At 34.7% G+C, this 23,167-nt stretch overlaps 3 protein-coding genes and 1 long non-coding RNA gene across 8 annotated transcripts; 3 read left to right on the plus strand and 1 right to left on the minus strand.

The window, feature by feature from the left end:
* The first annotated feature begins 1,761 nt into the window (after window positions 1–1,761).
* Window positions 1,762–18,431, plus strand: LOC123192527 (apoptosis inhibitor 5-like protein API5). Of its 5 annotated transcripts, none has more exons than XR_006496894.1 (18): window positions 1,762–1,881; window positions 1,987–2,126; window positions 2,216–2,377; window positions 2,793–2,892; window positions 2,988–3,053; window positions 4,170–4,267; window positions 4,359–4,433; window positions 4,543–4,692; window positions 5,324–5,389; window positions 5,484–5,549; window positions 6,117–6,227; window positions 6,475–6,567; window positions 6,689–6,795; window positions 17,087–17,201; window positions 17,289–17,354; window positions 17,445–17,545; window positions 17,922–18,196; window positions 18,297–18,431. XR_006496894.1 is itself a non-coding variant. In XM_044605111.1 (17 exons), exons 2-17 carry the CDS (start codon window positions 2,040–2,042, stop codon window positions 18,109–18,111), a joined length of 1,653 nt encoding a protein of 550 aa, XP_044461046.1. In that variant the 5' UTR covers window positions 1,762–1,881; window positions 1,987–2,039; the 3' UTR covers window positions 18,112–18,431. The 5 variants fall into 5 exon arrangements, 3 of the variants coding, with proteins under 3 accessions (XP_044461046.1, XP_044461045.1, XP_044461047.1); XR_006496893.1 differs by lacking the exons at window positions 17,087–17,201; window positions 17,289–17,354; window positions 17,445–17,545; window positions 17,922–18,196; window positions 18,297–18,431 and adding exons at window positions 7,553–7,667; window positions 7,755–7,820; window positions 7,911–8,011; window positions 8,388–8,662; window positions 8,763–9,012; XM_044605111.1 differs by having other exon boundaries at window positions 17,922–18,431.
* LOC123192526 (glutamate receptor 2.7-like) lies at window positions 8,704–13,665 on the plus strand. Its single transcript, XM_044605108.1, has 6 exons — window positions 8,704–8,834; window positions 9,925–10,503; window positions 10,604–11,898; window positions 12,030–12,321; window positions 12,400–12,791; window positions 13,089–13,665. Exons 2-6 carry the CDS (start codon window positions 10,233–10,235, stop codon window positions 13,599–13,601), a joined length of 2,763 nt encoding a protein of 920 aa, XP_044461043.1. The 5' UTR covers window positions 8,704–8,834; window positions 9,925–10,232; the 3' UTR covers window positions 13,602–13,665.
* Window positions 14,320–15,932, minus strand: LOC123192529. Its single transcript, XR_006496895.1, has 3 exons — window positions 15,832–15,932; window positions 15,669–15,728; window positions 14,320–14,567 (listed from the first exon to the last, which is right to left on the minus strand). It is a non-coding gene; the product is annotated as an uncharacterized LOC123192529 (long non-coding RNA).
* A 1,233-nt stretch (window positions 18,432–19,664) lies between the features above and the next one.
* On the plus strand, window positions 19,665–23,143 carry LOC123192528 (glutamate receptor 2.7-like). The gene is made up of 5 exons (XM_044605113.1): window positions 19,665–19,971; window positions 20,072–21,366; window positions 21,498–21,804; window positions 21,883–22,274; window positions 22,594–23,143. The coding sequence occupies exons 1-5, from the start codon at window positions 19,701–19,703 to the stop codon at window positions 23,104–23,106; spliced, it is 2,778 nt and encodes a 925-aa protein (XP_044461048.1). The 5' UTR covers window positions 19,665–19,700; the 3' UTR covers window positions 23,107–23,143.
* The last annotated feature ends 24 nt before the right edge of the window (window positions 23,144–23,167 follow it).

Here is a 23,167-nt window from a genome sequence, read left to right on the forward strand (position 1 = left end):
TTTACAATGCATCAATTATGGGGAAACTCTTGACTGAATTGCAAAAGACTATAATGAGATTCTGATAACTGAACTTAAAATCAAACTGAAGAGTTCGGATACTTCAGAAATTTTGTGGAGAAACAGAAGACGACAATTGCAACTTACTGGGAATAGCTATCTGTATTTGATATTATAGAGGAGTAGTATTAGACCACAAGAACCCAACTTGGCTGCAACTATGAGCATCAATTATGTGATTGAACTATTTTGAATTGAAGTTAGTCCATCTGTTCAAATTTATCTGATTTGAATTATTTTTATTTGCTCTAACAGTGCTTTATTTTGGTCTAAATTTAATGTTCCTAGACTGGTTTATATAGACTGGATAACTTCTTCAATGACATTTTCGAATGGTGACTGTCTAACTTCTCATACTTCTTATTGCTGGTCTCCATTTTAATTTCATTTGCGAGTTCTAACTTTTCAGTCCTCTGAGACTTACAACTGCTTAAGCTGATGCCAGGCTTCTGGTTCAGCAATAGCTATGAATTTGAGCTGATGAGAGATACATCTGTGTGTGATTAGTGAGGCCTTATGAATATTGTTAGTACACTTTGGATTATACAAGGCCAAGGGAAATTAATCACATTAACCATAATTCATGTATTAAAAGGAAATTTAATCATATTTTTCTTTTTTCTGTTATATGGGTATGATTAAAATCTCTAATTTAATATCAAAATTATTCTTCATCTCTTCAATATAAATCTTAATTATACATCAATAAAAAAAAAAAAATATTACAATTGATATTTGTTAATATGAATGTGTTATTAGATATTTGATTATATATAGAGTAGGATAATATTTTATAATGTGAATATTGTTCAATTATTCCATCATATAAAAGGGTAAATAAATATTCTATCTAGAGATATCAAAAGAGTCGACAATGCATAACCTAACTTGACGTTATATAATTTGGGGTGGATTACGTCAGCCTAACATGAAATAAGGTGAATCATGTCAAACTCATGAGTGTAATGAGCTATGAGATAACGCTTGTAAACTGATTTAACGCTGCTTACTAAAAATACTAAAGAATTAAAATTAATAAACTGTTAATAAAAAATTAAAAAACAATAGGCTGCTCTAGAAAAATAGACAGGACACCTCCCGACTGAGAGCCCATAAAGGCACAACCTTGGGCTCTAGCCTTAAGATTTTGTTGATCCAACCCAATACGAAGGTCTGCCATTGACCTAACTTAACCCACTACCACTTTTAATTATACCATATAGTGTTTTTTTATATATAACTGTATACATGTTTAAGAGAAAATCGTATCTTATCGATTTCTATCTTTTTCTTTTATATTTTGAAGTAATTTTTTATAAGAAAATAAATAAAAATAGATAAAATTTTATAATATTTGTTTTATTCAAGAAAATAGTAAAAAAAAAATAAAAACTATTCATACAAAAACCTATAATATAAAAAATTCCAATTTGCTCTCCTGAAATAAAAACTATTAAAATCCCCCAAATTGAGAACTTTCCTAGAACGGCCACCACCACGGGTGGTGGAAAATCACTAAGACCCCCCAGCGCACGCTCCCCCTGTAGTTTTGCCAAAAACCCCTCGCGTACTGAAATCTCATCCTAAGCCCCCCACCACAAGAGACCGTCGTTACCCGTGCGTTTTGAAATATCACAAAGTCACCCATCTTCAAATGAAACGACGTAGTTTTGTCATGGAAATCTTGTGAAATTATACAAAGTCAAACAAACCCTTACTTGCAAAAGGGAAGCTCTTTGAAGAGTGAGTTTTTTGAGTTCTCTTATCTTTCTCTCTTCAGTCTTGTCTCTTACTCGTCCCTCCTCCTTCCTAATCGAATCTGTACGGTCTTACCTTTTCTTACTTCATCATGTTTTTAGTTCAATTTATATTCATAATAATCTCATACTCATTTCTCTTTTTCTTATTGTTCGATTTCACACTCAGCTCTGTTCTGTACACAAACCAACTAATAACAAAATAGCAAACAGATTTTTCCAATGACTGAGCCCTCCGAGGAAGCCAACCAAATCGAGAAGCTCTACGAGTTCGGCGAACGACTCAACGAGGCCAAGGACAAGTCTCAGGTCTAACTCTAGGGTTTTATTTCACTTTCTCTGAACACTTTTTTTAAATTATAGTATCGACGTTAGTAATAATTGTTATTCTTGTGTAGAATGTGAAGGACTATGAGGGGATAATCGAAGCTGCGAAAACGAGTATAAAAGCCAAGCAGTTGGCGGCACAGCTAATTCCTAGGTTTTTCAAGTTCTTTCCTGCCCTCTCAGATCGCGCTGTCGATGCACATCTCGATTTGATCGAGGAAGAAGAGCTCGGGGTCAGTGTTTTCGTTTTGTCCACTGGTTCAACCGATTCTTTGTTGCTTGCTAGTATTTGATTTTTGTAATTTTTTTCATTAGCTATCGTTTTCTTTTATTAAATGCTTAAACGAGTTCTTAAAAATTGTGTCGTAAAATTTGCTTAATTTTCCCCCATGAATTTCTTCAGTTTTATATTTAGTATGTTAATAAAAGCATAGTTGCTCTTGAGAGTCTGTGTGAAATGAAGATTAGTTTTTTCCTGTAGAAAAATAAAGGTATTAGAGAGTAAAATATTATGCATTACTTCGGTGCAGGAATTACTTAATTGATTTGTTGCTTTATCTTCATTGTGAAAAAATGTAGCTATACTGACCAGCGTACTTGATTGATTTTTTTCTTTTGTATGAAAATTAAATTTTTAACTGTAAACAGGTTCGGGTCCAAGCAATTAGGGGACTTCCTCTATTCTGCAAAGATACACCAGAGTATCTTTCAAAGATTGTTGACATTCTGGTGCAACTCCTTTCAGCTGGTAGATTATAATTTGCTAATAAAAATCTGCTTTTGATATTTGTTGGGGCCATTGTTATTGCATGTTTTATCTTAGATTTTCTTGATGTATTGTAGAGGAATTTGTTGAGCGTGATGCTGTACATAAAGCACTTATGTCCCTTTTGAGGCAAGATGTAAAAGGTAAATTGCTTTTTTATCAAGTTGAAGTTTCTAAGATCTTGTTATGTGATCATGAGTTAGGAAATAATTTTTAGCTATCTCAATTGTTTCACAAGTGTTGAATATCTTGAATAAATTATATGTCTTTTAGGCAAATGGGCAATTGACTGATGCCAATGCTATTACTCATAGTTTGAGGAATAAACTATCTTTGATTATGAAAATTAGAGATTATTTATTAGTCTATAACAAAGTTCATGTTATGGAAAATTTGCATCATGTGAGGGTCTGCTCGCCATATAGATATGTAATTGTGTAATTTCTACTACTATCTTATAGTTCATGCAACTTTTATTACATATTTGTAAGCAAGTCATAATGATATTGTTTCTATTATCTTGAAAATATAAAATTTTAGTTTATATTATAGGTTAAATGACAATGAAATTAGAAAAAGAGTGATTCTTTTGAAAAATGTGATTCCCTGTTGTAGTGAAAAGTAGCTCAGCCAACTGTTTTTCCTTGTAGTGCTTTTTGTTTGATTGAATTATTGTGTTCAGGCATGCAACAGATATTTAAGTCAAACAAGTCCCTAATAATTACAATTCATAACAGTTGGCTATGGAAATAACTTCAGTCTTGTATGCCAACTACTTCAGATTAGCTAGTGGAGTTCTTTTTTGTCCATTTAGCTGTTGCAGGCCATATCTTACTTAATTGTGTGTATTTTCCCTTTTTATTTTACATGCTCTTTTCTTTGCATAATTTTATGATCTTGTAGCGTTTATAATAACAGAATCATGTTTGTCCTCTCTTTTAGGTTCGGATTTGCTTTAACTAGATTCAGTCATTTTTTTATTTTGAATGTGGCCAACAAAGAGATGGCTTGATGATAGAAGATATGTTTTAATTTTTTTTGTTTAAAGTTCACAGAGAAGAAATAGACCTACAGACATAATAAGAGTTATTATTGGTGTTAGTTGGTTCAAAAGTAACACAATTGTATTCTCAGTGTGCATGAATATTGTAACTATTAGAGTCCTATTTATAATGTTCTTTCATTTAGTTGGTGTTATCATCTTTTGCATTTTGCCTTTTGGTTTCATCTCTGGTTGACTTAATTTTGTTGTGATGCAGCTTCATTAACTGCCTTATTTAAGCATGTTGGGAGTGTTGATGAACCAAGCACAGATGAGATTATTCGTGAGAAGGTTCTTAGCTTTATAAGAGATAAGGTTGGAGGGCCTCCTATATCAAGCCAGTTGCTATTATTATTTTGATTCTCGTTAAGATGATAATTCATGGCTAACTTAACCTCCTTTGTAGGTTTTTCCTCTTAAAGCTGAACTCTTGAAGCCTCAGGAGGAAATGGAAAGACATATTACCAATCTGATAAAAAAAGTATGTTGTTCATGGTCTTAGGTGTTATTACCATTGGAAAATAAATTCTCTCTCGTGTTTAATTTTGTTTTTAATTCTGCTATGACTAATTTGAATGAGGTCTATACAGAGTTTAGAAGATGTAACTGGAGCAGAATTTAGGATGTTTATGGACTTCTTAAAAAGTTTGAGCATATTTGGAGAGAAAGCTCCTCAGGAACGTATGAAAGAACTTATTGAAATAATTGAAGGACAGGCTGATTTAGATGCACAATTCAGTGTGAGTGTGTATTTTTCTGTGTTTGGTTAAAATCTATAAATGCTATAGTTATTGCTATTTATCATCTTTAGTCACTTGAGAGTCATTCTGAATAACCTGCTTACTACATTTTTGGACATCCAGGTCTTCTGAGCCTTTTGTGGGAGTTATCTTGTTCATCTTTATAATACCTTATCTCATTCATTTCAGCTTATATTACTAATATATTTGATTCCTTAAGAAGTGGGGAGTGATTATGTCATGATAGCTAATATGTAAAAAGTTGTTTTGTTTATAAATATGTTTTGTATGAAACCTAGAGTTATTATGATCAGAAATTAATGCAATGAGAAAATTTTTTCTGCACTTCCTTATAATGGTTATACTTAGTAATTCTTGCTATGCTTTTGAGGGAAGGAGATTATTGGGGGAATACATGATCTTGTTTGAAGTTCTGGCAAGTTTATTGCTTGTGCTTTTGTGCAAAACTAGCACATATTGGTGTGAATTCTAAAGTCTTTAAGACTTTATTGGATTACTTTATTTACCCTTCCCCATTAGCTTTTACTGGTCTTGAGAATTGATATTGTTTCGCAAATCATTTTATTTTCCCTCTATGACAACTTAGTTTATTTAAATGGTTTTAATGTAGGTTTCAGATGCTGACCATATTGACAGATTAATATCATGCCTTTACATGGCTTTGCCTTTCTTTCTGGTATGGATTGTGCTTGATGCTGTTGAATATTTTACATTTGATATTGTCTGTTTTTCTTGATTGAGTGTCCTTTATTTTCTAAAATTTTTACCAGAGAGGTGCATCAGGCAGCAAGTTCCTTAACTATTTGTGCAAACACATTATACCTGTTTTTGATAAGGTAATGCTGCCTTCCCTGTAAAGAAAAATCTTTGTTTGTTCATTATTGTAAGTATTTTTTTTTCCTCTGATTTATGAGAGTGTTTTAGGTGGTTATTGGTTTTGAAATAGGAACAAGGTACAATATGGAAAACAGAATTGGTAAAATAAGATACATAAATAACTCTGCAAATTTGGTGGTAACAGGAAAATCTAGAATGGACTTCTTTTATTTCTTATTCCAAATTTGTGTAAATTGATAATGGCAGTTAAAAAATTAGAAAAGAATAGCTTGGTTGGTGAAAAACCTATTTCATAACTCACAATACTTGGGAGCTATATAATTTAAAAGATTTATGAGTGTATCTCAATGATCTGCTTCTTTTGCAGTGTCTTATAAAAAATTGATCTGTTTTCTTGGTTGTTTTTGATGGAAATTGGTTTTTGAATAAAATTTGAAGTTCTCTTCAATTTGAAGATGTGATTACAGCAGAAGAACTACCTCCTTGAAAGACTTTTGGTCTAACTCTTTATTGTTCCTGTAAAGAACCTTTTTTGATTATATACTAACAATTGTATTCCCTGCCAGCTTCCTGAGGAACGAAAGCTAGATCTTCTTAAAGCCCTTGCAGAAATATCGCCTTACACAACACCGCAGGATTCAAGACAGATTCTACCTTCTGTTGTTGTTCTATTAAAGGTATGCATGCTATTTATTATTTATGTATTTGGAATGGTAATATGAAAAGATACAATTTTAATTAGTTTTTCTATTGGATTTTCCTTTTATGTTCTCACGTTTCAGTGGTTTTGTTTGTCTATTGCTGAGGTCTTGTTATAATGTACTTGAAGTTGTAATTACTGCATCTAACTAATTAACATATTTTGCATGCAAGATGTATATCTGTTAACTAATTGTTTAAAATTTTTTTATTCTCTCTTCTCAGAAGTATATGCCTTTGAGGAAGACTGGAGGAGAAGAAATGAACTTTACTTATGTTGAGTGCTTGTTGTTTGCTTTTCATCATATGGCTCACAAGGTTTTTAATTTCACTATGTTAACTTTCTCGTGTTGTTGTTTACTATTTTTTTATTTATTAGAAAACAACTTGCCAGGTTACTACTTTGCAATGCTTATTTCAGCTTTTTATTTATTATTAGGCTCCCAATGCCACAAACAGTCTATGTGGTTACAAGATAGTCACTGGCCAACCGTCAGACAGGCTTGGAGAGGACTTCTCTGAGATTTTCAAGGACTTTACTGAGAGGTAAGGGTAGTTTTTATGATCTTTTCTTCCTGTCATTGATTGCAGTCACTATGTTGCATGCAGCTTTTTTAAGCATTTCTGCATTTTCCAACAGTCAATATATTGTTTCTAGCGGCATTGAGTTTTCTGAACTAATATTAGTAGAGACATTTCCTTGAACTTATAGCTATTTTGCCAATCTTTTGTCAGAATGGACCAGATGTATTGTCTTGCCTTGAGGGGATCTGGGACTTTTGAAGAAATTTTGCAACAAATAAATGAATTGAGCTTTTGAAGTAAAACTGATGAAATTCTTGTATTGAGAAAAAAATTTAAAACAATCATTATTGACATCTAATTAGGCCTTCTTTTAAAAAATTTTAAGGATTTTTTTTTCTAACAACTTCCACTAATAGATTAACATCCACTTCCAAGTAGCTTATGCTTTTCTGACCTGATTAACTAGTCACATAGACAGGCATCTGCATGAATTATGTATTTCTTTGTCGTCTGACCTTTACTTTCTTTTTAATTCTTTTCTTTGGTTTGCTGTCAAAGTTTGAGAGTTCAAAAGCAGTTTTCCTTGAAATAACTTAGATCACTGTGCGTTTTACCAGTTAATATTTCCCCCCTTTTTATTCTGAGTGAAGTATTTGTTGATAAATTTAATTTCTCAAATAGTGTGTACTGCAAAACCTGATGCATGTATTATCCTCCTTTTTCAACATAGTTGTAATCTGTTATTAATATCATACCCTATACTGCCATGATGATATAGGTTGACCACTGTTGAGGACCTAACTAGGGCAACAATGAAGAAATTAACTCAGGGAATGGCTGAGCACAACAAAGCAATGGCTGCTGCTAAATCTGATGGAGCTAAGGATAAAATTGTGAGTTTATTTTTGGAAGACTCTAGATCTCTTGTGATGTATTTTTTAGTGTGTTTTCTGTACCTAATTTCTTTGTTTTATGTGAAGAAAACTCAGAAACAGAATACTACAACTGGGCTAAGGACCTGCAATAATATTCTGGCCATGTCAAAGGTGGAAGGAAGTAAAATCTTGTTACTTGTAATTTGATTACATGTATAGGCGAACTATCTTTACTAATCTCTGGAAATTTTAAAATTTCAGCCATTGCATACAAAAACACCTTCATTTATTGGGGATAACAGTATCAACCTTTCGTGGAAAGAAGTAGTAAAGGCTTCTGTGCCCTCGACAACAGCAACGGGGTAGGCATCTGTCTGATACTGAAACTCCTTTTGCTCAACTGTTTGTGTTGTGTACTTCAAGTTGTGTGTTTATGTTTAATCTACCTTTATATAACTGTACGTTTCTATGTGGAATTATTTTTGATGGCTTCATTTCATTAGCATGAGGGTGCGTGAAAGTGGTAGATGTATGTTGAGTGTTTAGACTGAGGTATAATATGATATTCTACCCCATATACATTTGATTAGAGTGAAATGAACGAAAACTTGGAAAGGTCATTATTTCTTTGACCCATGGAAACTTTTGAGAGAAAAGGTTGCACTCTTCCTGCAAAATTTGATTATTTATATGAACCTTTCTCCTAATCTATCCTTATTGTGTAAAATCATTTTGCAGAGGGAAACGACCTGCTGCCACTAATGGTTCCGGCAATATGGCCGCCAAAAAGGGCCGTGGATCAGGAGGCTTGCAAAATCAGCTCATGAATAGAGCTCTGGAAGGAATATCACATAGTGGAAGGGGAGGTATAAGGGGCAGGGGTAGGGGTGGTTGGGGTGGACGTGGACGGGGAAGAGGGTATCGCTAATTCAGAAGAATGTGTGCAGACTGCAAGATCAATGGAGCATTTGGATGAATTAATGTGTAACCGAAGAATACAGATTTGATGTATTGTAAGTCTTGTCTGTTGAAACAAGTTTTGATAGACAGATACCCTGGACGAATTTCTAGATTAATGATGGACTAACAAGGGCAACTGAATCCCTATGGTAGGAGATTGGCTGAGGATGTGGTTTACTTTCTGATTTACCCTATACAAGCAGCGAAGTCTTGGGACAATTTCAGGTACTTTGCATGTTTGTTGGAGCGTATATTCATTATATTATCATGCGGGCATGTTCATTTGTCTGACCGTGCGTAGAATTTTCCGAAATTTAATTTGGTTTGTGATGGATTTATCTTTTTATTAACAAGAAACAATTTGTTACGATTGAGAGACTGCAATAACTATTATGCTATAGTAGTCTGAGCTGTCCATGTTGCGATGCTTTCCAGTATGATAAACGGTTGAACTAAATTAATTCCTTCAGAATTGAACTTCTGTATAAGAGTAAGGTTCTGAAATTTGGACATGTTATAGTGTAAGCCTTGAAATGTCCCTAACGTTCAAAACATTTGTTTCCCCGATAATATGCGATGAATATAATGCAGGAGTGGTAGTTGGTTTTGGCAGAATGTTGAACGATCGAAGGAAAGGGCTCACCCTCACTTAGAACAACTATAACTGAAGCTCTAGAATAGGTGTTCCATTGCCGGAACAACTGTTCCATTGTGTCTGTAGAATTTTAGATGTTTCGGAATACCTAACAATTTTTAAAAGACTAAGGTTTTAAGAAGTGTATAACATTTTTTAGCCCTAAAAATGGAGGTTTTTTAATTAATATTGTTTGAGTGAATTATCTGGTAAACTTATAAGGGTTGCAATGGAACAACCTTGTCTCTACTTTTGAAAGGTTGGAATGACCACAATAGAAGTCTTAGAATTGTTGTTCCTATGATGGAGCAACGGTTTTATCGAGTTTGTAAAATTTTGAACGTTTTAAAAAGTTTTACAATTTCTTTAGTTTTGTTATAATCGATTTTTTTTTCTTATATTTTTGTTGAAAATAAGGTTTTAAGTACTATTAAAAGATCATTTAACCCTGAAAACAGGAGATTTTTATTATTATTGATCGGGTAAATTATCAAATAAATAAGATTTTGTTGGCATCATATTTCAAATGTATCAATAAAATGGTCGGGTAGTGCCGTGTGGGAGTCTTGATTCTACTTAACGTTGCATTTCGAGTTAATTTAATTCTGTGAGCTCAATGTCGGATCATAGACAATGAAAATTCAACCAATTAATTTGTCATTTTTTGACTTTTCTTTCCAGTGTAAAGCTTGGATTCGCAGGACACTGGACTACCCTCCAAGCAAACTCATAGATTCACTTCAAAACCAGTCATAGATTCACTTCGAAAGAATCAAACTTTGACCTTTCAAGCCTCCTCCTTGAACCAGTCAAAGTTGGCATTTCAGTGATTTCATACAACATTCACGGCAATTTCGCCCAGCCTTCTGCAATAAAAGTGTGTGCGTATATATATGTAATATTATGTGCAGGAGCTTTTTTCATAAGCATAACAGATTGAAAGAAACTTTTTCTATACTTTTGGAAATCAACTACCTTTCTTGTCAAATATGTCTGTTAAAACACTTTCAAAACTTTGTTTATTTTACGTTGTACTCATCTTCCTTTTCTGCCTGACCTGCCATGGAGTTGAGGCGTCCGATAGTGAGAACGGGATTATAAACGTCGGTGCAATTATCGATAAGAATTCCCTCATTGGGAAGCAAGAGATTACGGCCATGAATGTCGCAGTGCAAAGTTTCAACAGTAACTCAAAAAGCCACAAGCTCTCCCTTCACATCCGGGACCATGGAAGAGACCCCTTCCAAGCTGCTACCGCAGGTTATCTTCTTCTTCTACACTTTCTGTTAAAATGAGAAGAATGTTAATTTTTTTGTAATTTGGTAAGAACTAACTAAATAAATAATAATTGGTTTTGCAGCCGAGAAGCTGATTAAGGAAGAGAAGGTGAAAGTGATTGTTGGCATGGAGACATGGGAGGAAGCAGCTCCAGTTGCTGATATAGCAGGCCGGGATCAAGTTCCTGTTGTTTCATTTGCAACACCTGCTATAACACCTTCATCAATGTCTCTTCGATGGCCTTTCTTGATAAGAATGGCTAACAATGATTCTGAACAAATAAAATGCATTGTGGCTCTAGCTCAGTCCTATAATTGGAGAAGAGTTGTAGCCGTATATGAAGATAATGCATATGGAGGAGATTCTGGGAAATTGGCTCTTTTATCTGAGGGTCTCCAACGCGTTAGTTCTGAGATTGAGTATCACTTGGTTCTTCCACCGACTTCTTCCATATCTGACATGAAAGAAATTGTTCGAGATGAGCTAGAAAAGATACACGATGTACAATCTCGGGTTTTCGTCGTTCTTCAGTCATCCTTGCCCATGATTGTTCACCTGTTTAGAGAGGCCAAAAAGATGGGATTTTTAAGGAGAGACTCGGCATGGATAGTTACAGATACTGTTGCAAATTACCTAGACTCTCTTAACACCGATGTCATCTCCTCTATGGAAGGCACTCTAGGAATCAAGAATTACTATTCTGAAACGGGTACTTCTTATCGGGAGTTTTCTTCCCAGTTCCAGAGAAATTTCACTGCTGAATATCCAGAAGAAGGTTACTTTAAGCCAGGAATTTATGCACTTCTAGCGTTTGATAGCATTAGACTCGTAATACAGGAGATAGACATATTGACTGGTAACAGTAGCAGTCCCGAAATGTTGGTAGGAAATATGTTATCTAGTAATTTCTCTGGGTTAAGTGGCAGAATTCATTTCAAAGAAGGTCAGCTATTGAACACAGACATTCTCAGGATTGTCAATGTCATTGGAAGAAGATACAAGGAGCTTCACTTCTGGTTGCCAACGCGTGGATTCTCGAGGACACTCAACGTTAAAGATGAAAATAATAGTGAAGTTGTTGATCAAACAGATGGTTTGGCTGATGATGTGATTTGGCCTGGGAGGTGGAAGCAAGTGCCGAAAGGATGGACAATGCCTACGCCTGAAAAACCATTGAGAATCGGAGTCCCAGTTAAAACCTTTTTCGAGAAGTTTGTGGTTGAATCCTTTGATGATTCTACTAAAAAGATGGAATATTCTGGCTTCTGCATTGATCTTTTCTTTAAGGTGCTAGGAGAGTTGGACTATAATCTACCATACGAATTTGTACCTCATAATGGCAGTTATGATGAACTGATTATGGGCGTTTACAACAAGGTAATGAATTTTATTCAGCCAGATATTTTTGAGGATAATATGTGAAGAACTTTGTATTATATTTTTCTTTTTATTTCTTATTTCTGATAAGGTTTTTGCTTGATTGACTGGTAATTCCAATTGGATGGAAGACTTATGATGCTGCAGTAGGCGATGTGACCATTCTAGAGGAAAGAACAAAATACGTGGAATTTACGCAACCATACACTGAGTCAGGGTTGACGATGATAGTTCCAGCCAAGTCTGAAAATTCAATGTGGATGTTCTTGAAGCCTTTCACCTTTAAATTGTGGATGGTCACCACTGCCGCCTTCATCTACACGGTGCTAATCGTATGGCTCATGGAGCATCAGTCAAATCCTGATTTCAATCAAATAAGCGCCACTCTTTGGTTCACTTTCTCTTCCGTCTTCTTTGCTCACAGTAAGTATATATACATCTCCAGTCTCTGAATATCTTGTTCTAGTTCCTGGGCTGAAAACAGATGGTTACATTTTGCAGAAGAAAATATTAATAGCAACTTGAGTCGAGTAGTGGTTATACTGTGGCTGTTCGTTGTGTTTGTGATGACATCAAGCTACACTGCTAGTCTGTCTTCACTGCTCACCGTCCAGCGACTTGAACCAACTGTTGCAGATATGGAGTTCCTAAGGACGCACAACTTAACTGTTGGCTGTAGTAACGATTCGTTTGTAAAGAGTTACCTCAACACTGTGTTCAACATTACAAATATTAATGCCTTTGACAATATAGAAACCAATTATGTTCAAGAACTTGAAAGCAAGAACATCGCTGCCTTATTTCTTGAAGTTCCATACGAAAAAGTCTTCTTCGACAAGTACTGCAAAAATTACACTACCACAGAAACCTACAGATTTGGAGGCTTCGGATTTGTAAGTAAATTTTCAGCTTTATAATTCTTCATATACCAAAGTGTAGGAATTATTTTCCATAAACTAAATAAAAGATACTCCATATTGATTTTGGTGGAAGGACTTAATAAAACCCATTAAAAGTTTAAGACCTAGAGTATAACTTTTAAAGATATTAAGTTTATTTTTATTCATCATTTAAAATTATATATAAATTATTTAATTGTCAAATTTTATTAAATTAAAATTATAATTAATGTTAGCGTATAAGCAAATTTGCTAACAGAAAGTTCTGACGTGTCTCCACATGCATTGCAGGCGTTTCAAAAAGGTTCCCCTCTAGCGCTTGATTTTTCCAGGGCCATTCTGGAACTATCAGAGCATGGGAAAATAAAACCAATTGAAGACGAGTGGTTTGCGCCTTCGCCCGATTGTTCAGCCACTGAGAGCAATATTAAAACGGGACGCTTGACTCTCCATAACTTCTGGGGTCTCTACCTTGTATATGGCATCTGTTCTGGTTCTTGTTTTCTGATTTTCATCTTTCGATTATTGAAAAGCTATTTTACGTATCACGAAGAGAAATACGAGGGCCAAGTGCCCCCAAGGCGCCACTGTGGCTTGAAAATGGCTGTTAGTCTTGCAAGGTTTTTTTATAATGGAAGGCAGAGTAAGAGCAGTCCAACAGTAAGTTCAGTTGTTAATGAAGCACAGGATTCCAGGGGTGAATGTGGAACTCCTTCTGACACTTCAGAGAAGCTTCATATCTCTGTACCGGTGTATTCTAACAACCCGTTCCACAGAACGTTGTCGCATAGATATACTCGTTAAACCTATATGGTACTAGTGGTGAGGGGAAAAATTATTAATAAATGACTTTCACTATAATTACGTATATTTGATATTTATTATTATATAATAAAATAATTTTAAATTAAATTTTTTTATTATATAATAATATATTATATATATATTTATTTGTATATTAAAAAATAGATACGTATAATATTAATTCTTATTAGATTGTATATTAAATAAGATGGTATTTTAAGTTTTGGATGTTCTATGTAAATGTTATATACATAGATATTTAGTTAATTTTATGGTGATTGTTCCTATTTATTTGTAACAATTCTTTCTATTATGTACATACAATACATTTGTGAACATGGAACCGAATCAATCAAGTTTGATTTGATTGTTATTATTAAGCCAAGATTGACAAAGAATTAATTGATTCATGAGTTTACGAGTTCAAACTTAACTTGAGTAAAAATGGATAAACACTTAAAATTTTAAAATCAAACGCTTATATATCTAAAATTTCATTCTCTAAATTTGAATATTTCTGACAGGACCCATCCTGACCCGCTAATCCTATAACCTCTGAGAATATCGTTATAGGCTTAGAAGGGCGAAATGCATCATGTAATTCTGTTTGAAAAAAACTTTTCTGCACCATAATCTAGCACATAATATAATATCATCTATAGGCCTCCGGCCTTTTTATGAGTACATATCAAAATACATCCTGATTAAAACTAAGAAATCAGAAAATAAACCTGAAATTAGGCCTCCGGCCTTATCATATACATAACAAAATAATTTACATCTTTACTCATTTGCAAAAAGTCATGAGAATATTGTAATTAGGCCTCCGGCCTTTCAACATTTCATAAGTTTAAAATAAAACAACAAAAAGTCTATATAGATGCGTGCAAATGAAAACATCCACGAAAGATGCTACACCGTGGCACAACCCAACAAAACACTACCCCGCACGATCTGTAGGATGTCCTGGAGGGAGGGAAACATTTATAAAGGGTGAGCTAAAAGCTCAGTGAGTAGAAAATTTAAATCCTTGAGAATATTAATGCATGTCAAAATATAATAGTATGCCAAAATATGAGCCACACACTATGCTAATTATGCTTAAACCACATGCTTCTCATTTAACTTGAAACGTTCATCACACAATCATCACATAAATTGATTGTCTCAAGAAAGAAATTAACCATACTACCTTTTTCTCATAGGAACATATCAATTATTTATGAATTTCCACTTCCAACTCAATAGCAATACTATCTTTATCTTATAAGTTTCCTTCCATATCAAGATTTTGAAATATAAAGATATCCCACCATTCCAATATAAAGATATACATCAAAATATCATATAAAAGGAAATCTGTCATACCCGGGGGTGTCCCCACCTAGGCAGAGCAAAAGAAAAACAACTATCATACCCGGTATACTAAAATCTCACACGGGCAGAGCATTCGATTCTGTCATACTTGGGATGAAATAAAGCACAAGCAGAGCACTAAATTCTGTCGTACCTGTATAGATATCACACAGGCAGAGCATCTAAATCTGTCGTACCTAGCATAAATTTTGCATAGGCAGAGCATTTTATTGCATAATAGGTAATAACCAGAAACATTCAAATAATATAATTTATTTTCACCATATCAATTTTTGTTTAGAACGATACTCATTGGCAAACGCCACAATCACCATGAGCAAATCTCAATCACACGTAAAATATCAACTAAACACTTCCAACTCACATGAAACTCAACTAAACAATTTCAACTCAACCACAACACAAAACATCAATTTAATAATTTCCATAATTCACCTGGTCACCACATAACTTAATTTAAGCATTCTGAATCCACTGAATAATATAACTTTTACCTTATAGCCTCCCATAACCTAAATTCACAACATACATAAAGAAACTATTTTATTTTATTTTTCTTTTTGAGAGGTTTCCACCAAATCCATGCTACCATTTTCAAGGATTCACAATAAATAACATAAAGTTTCACAAAACTATAAATAAAATTTATACCCAAAAATCATAAAGAAAGCAAAGTTTATTCCCACTCACTGATTTGGGTAGCCTCTAAGTCAGAGTTGAAATCTCTTGCTAATCTCCTTTCTTCTTCACCTATTCAAACCAATTGGAAACAATATGATCAAAAATTTGGAAATCCCTAATTTGAGCAAATATAACAAACCCTAAAATTTTTTTTTGAATAAAAATGAAATACCCTATTCCCTTTTCCTATAAATCCCTTTTCTCTTCCTTTCACTTTCCTTCTTTTTCTTTCTTTTCTTCTTCTTTCTTTTCTTTTCTTTCTTCCCTTCTCTTCTTCCCCTTTCTTTCTCTGTTTTCTCCCGTCTGTGCTCTGTTTCTTTTCTTCTTGCTGAAGAAGAAAAGGCTACTGACTTTTATTTGTAAATAAAAGGAAAATTTCCACTTAATCTCCATATGTGTGCAAGATTTCTATAGCCCCCCTTAAGTTTCAACTAACCAAGATTTGGGCATTTCAATTTATGTGATTAACAAGTATATAAGTTGGAAAATTTAAACATAATTTGATTATCAGTCAAACAAACAAACAGTCAAACAAGCCAAGTTGAAGAATCGATTATAATTAAAATTGCATCATTTCAATACAATTCCAACTAAAGAGGCGCTGGTTGGTGGGTTTTTCTTCCGCTATCCATTTTATTCCTAAAACTTTCACAGGAAGAGGAAGAATGAGAGAAGATTTGGAGAGAGTTCAGGGTAAAAAATTTAACAGTAGGAGGCAATTTGTTGTTTTTCTGACTTTAAGGGTAGAAAGCGATAGAGTAAAAGAACTGTGGGAAATAGCTGTTCTCCCTATTTTGCAACGACCTTCCTTTCTTATTCACTTTCCTTGAACTTATAGCTATTTTGCCAATCTTTTGTCAGAATGGACCAGATGTATTGTCTTGCTTTGAGGGGATCTGGGACTTTTGAAGAAATTTTGAAACAAATAAATGAATTGAGCTTTTGAAGTAAAACTGATGAAATTCTTGCGTTGAGAAAAAAATTTAAAACAATCATTATTGACATCTAATTAGGCCTTCTTTTAAAAAATTTTAAGGATTTTTTTTCTAACAACTTCCACTAATAGATTAACATCCACTTCCAAGTGGCTTATGCTTTTCTGACCTGATTAACTAGTCACATAGACAGGCATCCGCATGAATTATGTATTTCTTTGTCGTCTGACCTTTACTTTCTTTTTAATTCTTTTCTTTGGTTTGCTTTCAAAGTTTGAGAGTTCAAAAGCAGTTTTCCTTGAAATAACTTAGATCACTGTGCGTTTTACCAGTTAATATTTCCCTCCTTTTTTTTCTGAGTGAAGTATTTGTTGATAAATTTAATTTCTCAAATAGTGTGAACCCGAAACCTGATGCACGTATTTCCTTCCTTTTTCAACGTAGTTGTAATCTGTTATTAATATCATCCCCTTTACTGTCATGATGATATAGGTTGACTACTGTTGAGGACCTAACTAGGGCAACAATGAAGAAATTAACTCAGGGAATGGCTGAGCACAACAAAGCAATGGCTGCTGCTAAATCTGATGAAGCTAAGGATAAAATTGTGAGTTTATTTTTGGAAGACTCTAGATCTCTTGTGATGTATTTTTTAGTGTGTTTTCTGTACCTGATTTCTTTGTTTTAGGTGAAGAAAACTCAGAAACAGAATACTACAACTGGGCTAAGGACCTGCAATAATATTCCGGCCATGTCAAAGGTGGAAGGAAGTAAAATCTTGTTACTTGTAATTTGATTACATGTATAGGCGAACTATCTTTACTAATCTCTGGAAATTTTAGAATTTCAGCCATTGCATGCAAAAACACCTTCATTTATTGGGGATAACAGTATCAACCTTTCGTGGAAAGAAGTAGTAAAGGCTTCTGTGCCCTCGACAACAACAACGGGGTAGGCATCTGTCTGATACTGAAACTCCTTTTGCTCAACTGATTGTGTTGTATACGTCAATTTGTGTGTTTATGTTTAATCTACCTTTATATAACTGTACATTTCTATGCGGAATTATTTTTGATGGCTTTATTTCATTAGCATGAGGGTGCACGAAAGTGATAGATGTATGTTGAGTGTTTAGACTGAGGCATAATATGATATTCTACCCCATATACGTTTGATCAGAGTGAAATGAACGAAAACTTGGAAAGGTCATTATCTCTTTGACCCATGGAAACTTTTGAGAGAAAAGGTTGCACTCTTCCTGCAAAATTTGATTAGTTATATGCACGTTTCTACTAATCTATCCTTATTGTGTAAAATCAATTTACAGAGGGAAACGACCTGCTGCCACTAATGGTTCCGGCAATATGGCCACCAAAAAGGGCCGTGGATCTGGAGGCTTGCAAAATCAGCTCGTGAATAGAGCTCTGGAAGGAATATCACATGGTGGAAGGGGAGGCATAAGGGGCAGGGGTAGGGGTGGTTGGGGTGGACGTGGAAGGGGAAGAGGGTATCGGTAACTCAGAAGAATGTGTGCAGACTGCAAGATCAATGGAGCATTTGGATGAATTAATGTGTAACTGAAGAATACAGATTTGATGTATTGTAAGTCTTGTCTATTGAAACAAGTTTTGATAGACAGATACCCTGGATGAATTTCTAGATCAATGATGGACTAACAAGGGCAACTGAATCCCTATGGTAGGAGATTGGCTGAGGATGTGGTTTACTTTCTGATTTACCCTATACAAGCAGCGAAGTCTTGGGACAATTTCAGGTACTTTGCATGTTTGTTGGAGCGTATATTCATTATATTATCATGCGGGCATGTTCATTTGTCTGACCGTACGTAGAATTTTACCAAATTTAATTTGGTTTGTGATGGATTTATCTTTTTATTAACAAGAAACAATTTGTGACGATTGAGAGACTGCAATAACTATTATGCTATATTAGTCTGAGCTGTCCAAGTTGCGATGCTTTCCAGCATGATAAACGGTTGACCTAAAAGAAACCCTTCAGAGTTGAACTTCTGTATAAGGGTAGGGTTCTGAAATTTGGACATATGTTATAGTGTAAGCCTTGAAATGTCCCTAACGTTCAAGACATTTGTCTCCCCGATAATATGCGATGAATATAATGCAGGAGTGGTAGTTGGTTTTGGCAGAATGTTGAACAATCGAAGGAAAGGGCTCACCCTCACTTGGAACAACTATAACTGAAGTTCTAGAATAGGCGTTCCATTGCTGGAACTGCTGTTCCACTGTGTTTGTAGAATTTTAGATGTTTGGGAATACCTAACAATTTTTGAAAGACTAAGGTTTTAAGAAGTGTATAACATTTTTTAGCCCTAAAAATAGAGATTTTTTGATTAATATTGTTTGAGTGAATTATTTGATAAACCTATAAGTGTTACAATGGAACAACCTTGTCTCTACTTTGGAAGGTTGAAATGATCATAATAAAAGTTTTAGAATTGTTGTTCCTACGATGAAACAACTGTTTCAACGAGTTTATAAAATTTTAAACGTTTTAAAAAGTTTTACAATTTTTTTAGTTTTGTTTTAATTGATTTTCTTTTCTTATATTTTTATTGAAAATATGGTTTTAAGAATTATTTAAAGATAATTTGACCCTAAAAACAGGGGATTTTTTTTTATTATTGATTGAGTAAATTATCAAATAAATAAGATTTTTTTGGCATGAAATTTCAAATGTATAAATAAAATGGTGTAGTAATGCCGTGTGGGTGTCTTGATTCTGCAAACACTGCATTTCGAGTTAATTTAATTCTGTGAGGTCAATGTCGAATCATAGACAATTAAAATTCAACCAATTAATTTGTTATTTTGTGACTTTTCTTTCTAGTGTAAAGCTTGGATTCGTAGGAGGCTTTATCCTTTCAATTCTCCTCCTTGAACCAGTCAAGTTGACATTTCAGTGATTTCATACAACATTCACAGCAATTTCGCCCAGCCTTCTGCAATAAAAGTGTGTGCGTATATATATATATATAAAATATTATGTGCAGGAGCTTTTTTCACAAGCATAACAGATTGAAAGAAATTTTTTCTGTACTTTTGGAAATCAACTACCTTTCTTGTCTAATATGTCTGTTAAAACAGTTTCAAAACTTTGTTTATTTTACGTTGTACTCATCTTCCTTTTCTGCCTGACCTGCCATGGGGTTGAGGCGTCCGATAGTGAGGACGGGATTATAAACATCGGTGCAATTATCGATAAGAATTCCAGTATTGGGAAGCGAGAGATTACGGCCATGAATGTCGCAGTGCAAAGTTTCAACAGTAACTCAACAAGCCACAAGCTCTCCCTTCACATCCGGGACCATGGAAGAGACCCCTTCCAAGCTGCTACTGCAGGTTATCTTCTTCTTCTACACTTTCTGTTAAAATGAGAAGAATGTTAATTTTTTTGTAATATGGTAAGAACTAACTAAATAAATAATAATTGGTTTTGCAGCCGAGAAGCTGATTAAGGAAGAGAAGGTGAAAGTGATTGTTGGCATGGAGACATGGGAGGAAGCAGCTCCAGTTGCTGATATAGGAAGCCGGGATCAAGTTCCTGTTGTTTCATTTGCAACACCTGCTATAACACCTTCATCAATGTCTCTTCGATGGCCTTTCTTGATAAGAATGGCTAACAATGATTCTGAACAAATAAATTGCATTGTGGCTCTAGCTCAGTCCTATAATTGGAGAAGAGTTGTAGCCGTATATGAAGATAATGCATATGGAGGAGATTCTGGGAAATTGGCTCTTTTATCTGAGGGTCTTCAACGCGTTAGTTCTGAAATTGAGTATCACTTGGTTCTTCCACCGACTTCTTCCATATCTGACATGAAAGAAATTGTTCGAGATGAGCTAGAAAAGATACACGATGTACAATCACGGGTTTTCGTCGTTCTTCAGTCATCCTTGCCTATGATTATTCACCTGTTTAGAGAGGCTAAAAAGATGGGATTTTTAAGGGGAGACTCGGCATGGATAGTTACAGATACTGTTGCAAATTACCTAGACTCTCTTAACACCGATGTCATCTCCTCTATGGAAGGTACTCTAGGAATCAAGAATTACTATTATGAAACGGGTACTTCTTATCAGGAGTTTTGTTCCCAGTTCCAGAGAAATTTCACGGCTGAATATCCAGAAGAAGGTTACTTTAAGCCAGGAATTTATGCACTTCGAGCGTTTGATAGCATTAGACTCGTAATACAGGAGATAGACATATTGACTGGTAACAGTAGCAGTCCCGAAATGTTGGTAGGAAATATGTTATCTAGTAATTTTTCTGGGTTAAGTGGCAGAATTCATTTCAAAGAAGGTCAGCTATTGAACACAGACATTCTCAGGATTGTCAATGTCGTTGGAAGAAGATACAAGGAGCTTCACTTCTGGTTGCCAACGCGTGGATTCTCGAGGACACTCAACGTTAAAGATGAAAATAGTAGTGAAGTTGTTGATCAAACAGAAGGTTTGGCTGATGATGTGATTTGGCCTGGGAGGTGGAAGCAAGTGCCGAAAGGATGGACAATGCCTACGCCTGAAAACCCATTGAGAATCGGAGTCCCAGTTAAAACCTTTTTCGAGAAGTTTGTGGTTGAATCGATCGATGATTCTACTAAAAAGATGGAATATTCTGGCTTCTGCATTGATCTTTTCTTTAACGTGCTAGAAAGGCTGAACTATAATCTATCATACGAATTTGTACCTCATTATGGCATTTATGATGAACTGATTATGGGCGTTTACAACAAGGTAATGAATTTTATTCAGCCAGAAATTTTTGAGGATAATATGTGAAGAACTTTGTATTATATTTTTCTTTTTATTTCTTATTTCTGATAAGGGTTTTGCTTGATTGACTGGTAATTCCAATTGGATGGAAGACTTATGATGCTGCAGTAGGCGATTTGACCATTCTAGAGGAAAGAACAAAATACGTGGAATTTACCCAGCCATACACTGAGTCAGGGTTGACGATGATAGTTCCAGCCAAGTCTGAAAATTCAATGTGGATGTTCTTGAAGCCTTTCACCTTTAAATTGTGGATGGCCACCACTGCCGCCTTCATCTACACGATGCTAATCGTATGGCTTATGGAGCATCAGTCAAATCCTGATTTCAGAGGCCCCTGGAAGAATCAAATAAGCACCACTGTTTGGTTCACTTTCTCTTCTGTCTTCTTTGCTCACAGTAAGTATATATACATCTCCAGTCTCTGAATATCTTGTTCTAGTTCCTCGGCTGAAAACAGATGGTTACATTTTGCAGAAGAAAATATTAATAGCAACTTGAGTCGAGTAGTGGTTATACTGTGGCTGTTCGTTGTGTTTGTGTTGACATCGAGCTACACTGCTAGTCTGTCTTCACTGCTCACCGTCCAGCGACTTGAACCAACTGTTGCAGATATGGAGTCCCTAAGGACGCACAACTTAACTGTTGGCTGTGGTAACGATTCGTTTGTAAAGAGTTACCTCACCACTGTGTTCGACATTACAAATATTAGCGCCTTTGACAATATAGAAACCAATTATGTTAAAGAACTTGAAAGCAAGAACATCGCTGCCTTATTTCTTGAAGTTCCATACGTAAAAGTCTTCTTCAACAAGTACTGCAAAAATTACATTGCCACAGAAACCTCCAGATTTGGAGGCTTGGGATTTGTAAGTAAATTTTCAGTTTTATAATTCTTCATATACCAAAGAGTAGGAAGTATTTTCCATAAAAATATTCTATATTGATTTTGGTGGAGGACTTACTTAATATATAGTATATTAATAATAAAACTCATTAAAAGTTCAAGATCTAAATTATAACTTTTAAAGATATTAAGTTTATTTTTATTGATTATTTATGATTATATGTAAACTATTACTAAATTATTTAATTATCAAATTTTATTAGATCAAAACTATAATTAATGTTAGTATATAAGCAAATTTGCTAACAGAAAGTTCTGACGTGTCTCCACATGCAATGCAGGCATTTCAAAAAGGTTCCCCTCTAGCGCTTGATTTTTCCAGGGCCATTCTGAATCTATCAGAGAATGGGACAATAAAAGCAATTGAAGACAAGTGGTTTGCGCCTTCACCCGATTGTTCAGCCACTGAAAGCAATATTAAAACGGAAGGCTTGACTGTCCATAGCTTCTGGGGTCTCTACCTTGTATATGGCATCAGTTCTGGTACTTGTTTTCTGATTTTCATCTTTCTATTATGGAAAAGCTATTTTACGTATCACGAAGAGAAATACCAGGGCCATGTGACCCCAAGGCACCACCGTGGCTTGAAAATGGCGGTTAGTCTTGCAAGGTTTTTTTATAATGGAACGCAGAGTCAGAGTAGTCCAACAGGAAGTTCAGTTGTTAATGAAGCACAGGATTCCAGGCGTGAATATGGACCTCCTTCTGACACTTCAGAGGAGCTTCATATCTCTGTACCGGCGTATTCTATTAGCCCGTTCCACAAAACGTTGTCGCATAGATACAGCTGTTAAACCTATATGGTACTAATGGTGAAGGGAAAAATGATTAATAAAGGTGTATTTAATATATATT

The sequence above is a fragment of the Mangifera indica genome, chromosome 12, assembly GCF_011075055.1.
Source record: "Mangifera indica cultivar Alphonso chromosome 12, CATAS_Mindica_2.1, whole genome shotgun sequence".
In the NCBI taxonomy this organism is placed as follows: Eukaryota; Viridiplantae; Streptophyta; class Magnoliopsida; order Sapindales; family Anacardiaceae; genus Mangifera; species Mangifera indica.

Excerpts from the sequence above, each read along its gene's own strand:
- LOC123192527 (XM_044605111.1), top strand. The coding sequence starts at position 2,040 with ATGACTGAGCCCTCCGAGGAAGCCAACCAAATCGAGAAGCTCTACGAG. Across the intron at positions 6,796-17,086 it reads TTCAAGGACTTTACTGAGAG|GTTGACTACTGTTGAGGACC; the intron begins GTAAGGGTAGTT and ends ATGATGATATAG. Across the intron at positions 17,355-17,444 it reads ATATTCCGGCCATGTCAAAG|CCATTGCATGCAAAAACACC; the intron begins GTGGAAGGAAGT and ends TTAGAATTTCAG.
- LOC123192526 (XM_044605108.1), top strand. The coding sequence starts at position 10,233 with ATGTCTGTTAAAACACTTTCAAAACTTTGTTTATTTTACGTTGTACTC. Across the intron at positions 11,899-12,029 it reads TTATGGGCGTTTACAACAAG|ACTTATGATGCTGCAGTAGG; the intron begins GTAATGAATTTT and ends ATTGGATGGAAG. Across the intron at positions 12,322-12,399 it reads TTCCGTCTTCTTTGCTCACA|AAGAAAATATTAATAGCAAC; the intron begins GTAAGTATATAT and ends TACATTTTGCAG.
- LOC123192528 (XM_044605113.1), top strand. The coding sequence starts at position 19,701 with ATGTCTGTTAAAACAGTTTCAAAACTTTGTTTATTTTACGTTGTACTC. Across the intron at positions 21,805-21,882 it reads TTCTGTCTTCTTTGCTCACA|AAGAAAATATTAATAGCAAC; the intron begins GTAAGTATATAT and ends TACATTTTGCAG. Across the intron at positions 22,275-22,593 it reads GATTTGGAGGCTTGGGATTT|GCATTTCAAAAAGGTTCCCC; the intron begins GTAAGTAAATTT and ends CATGCAATGCAG.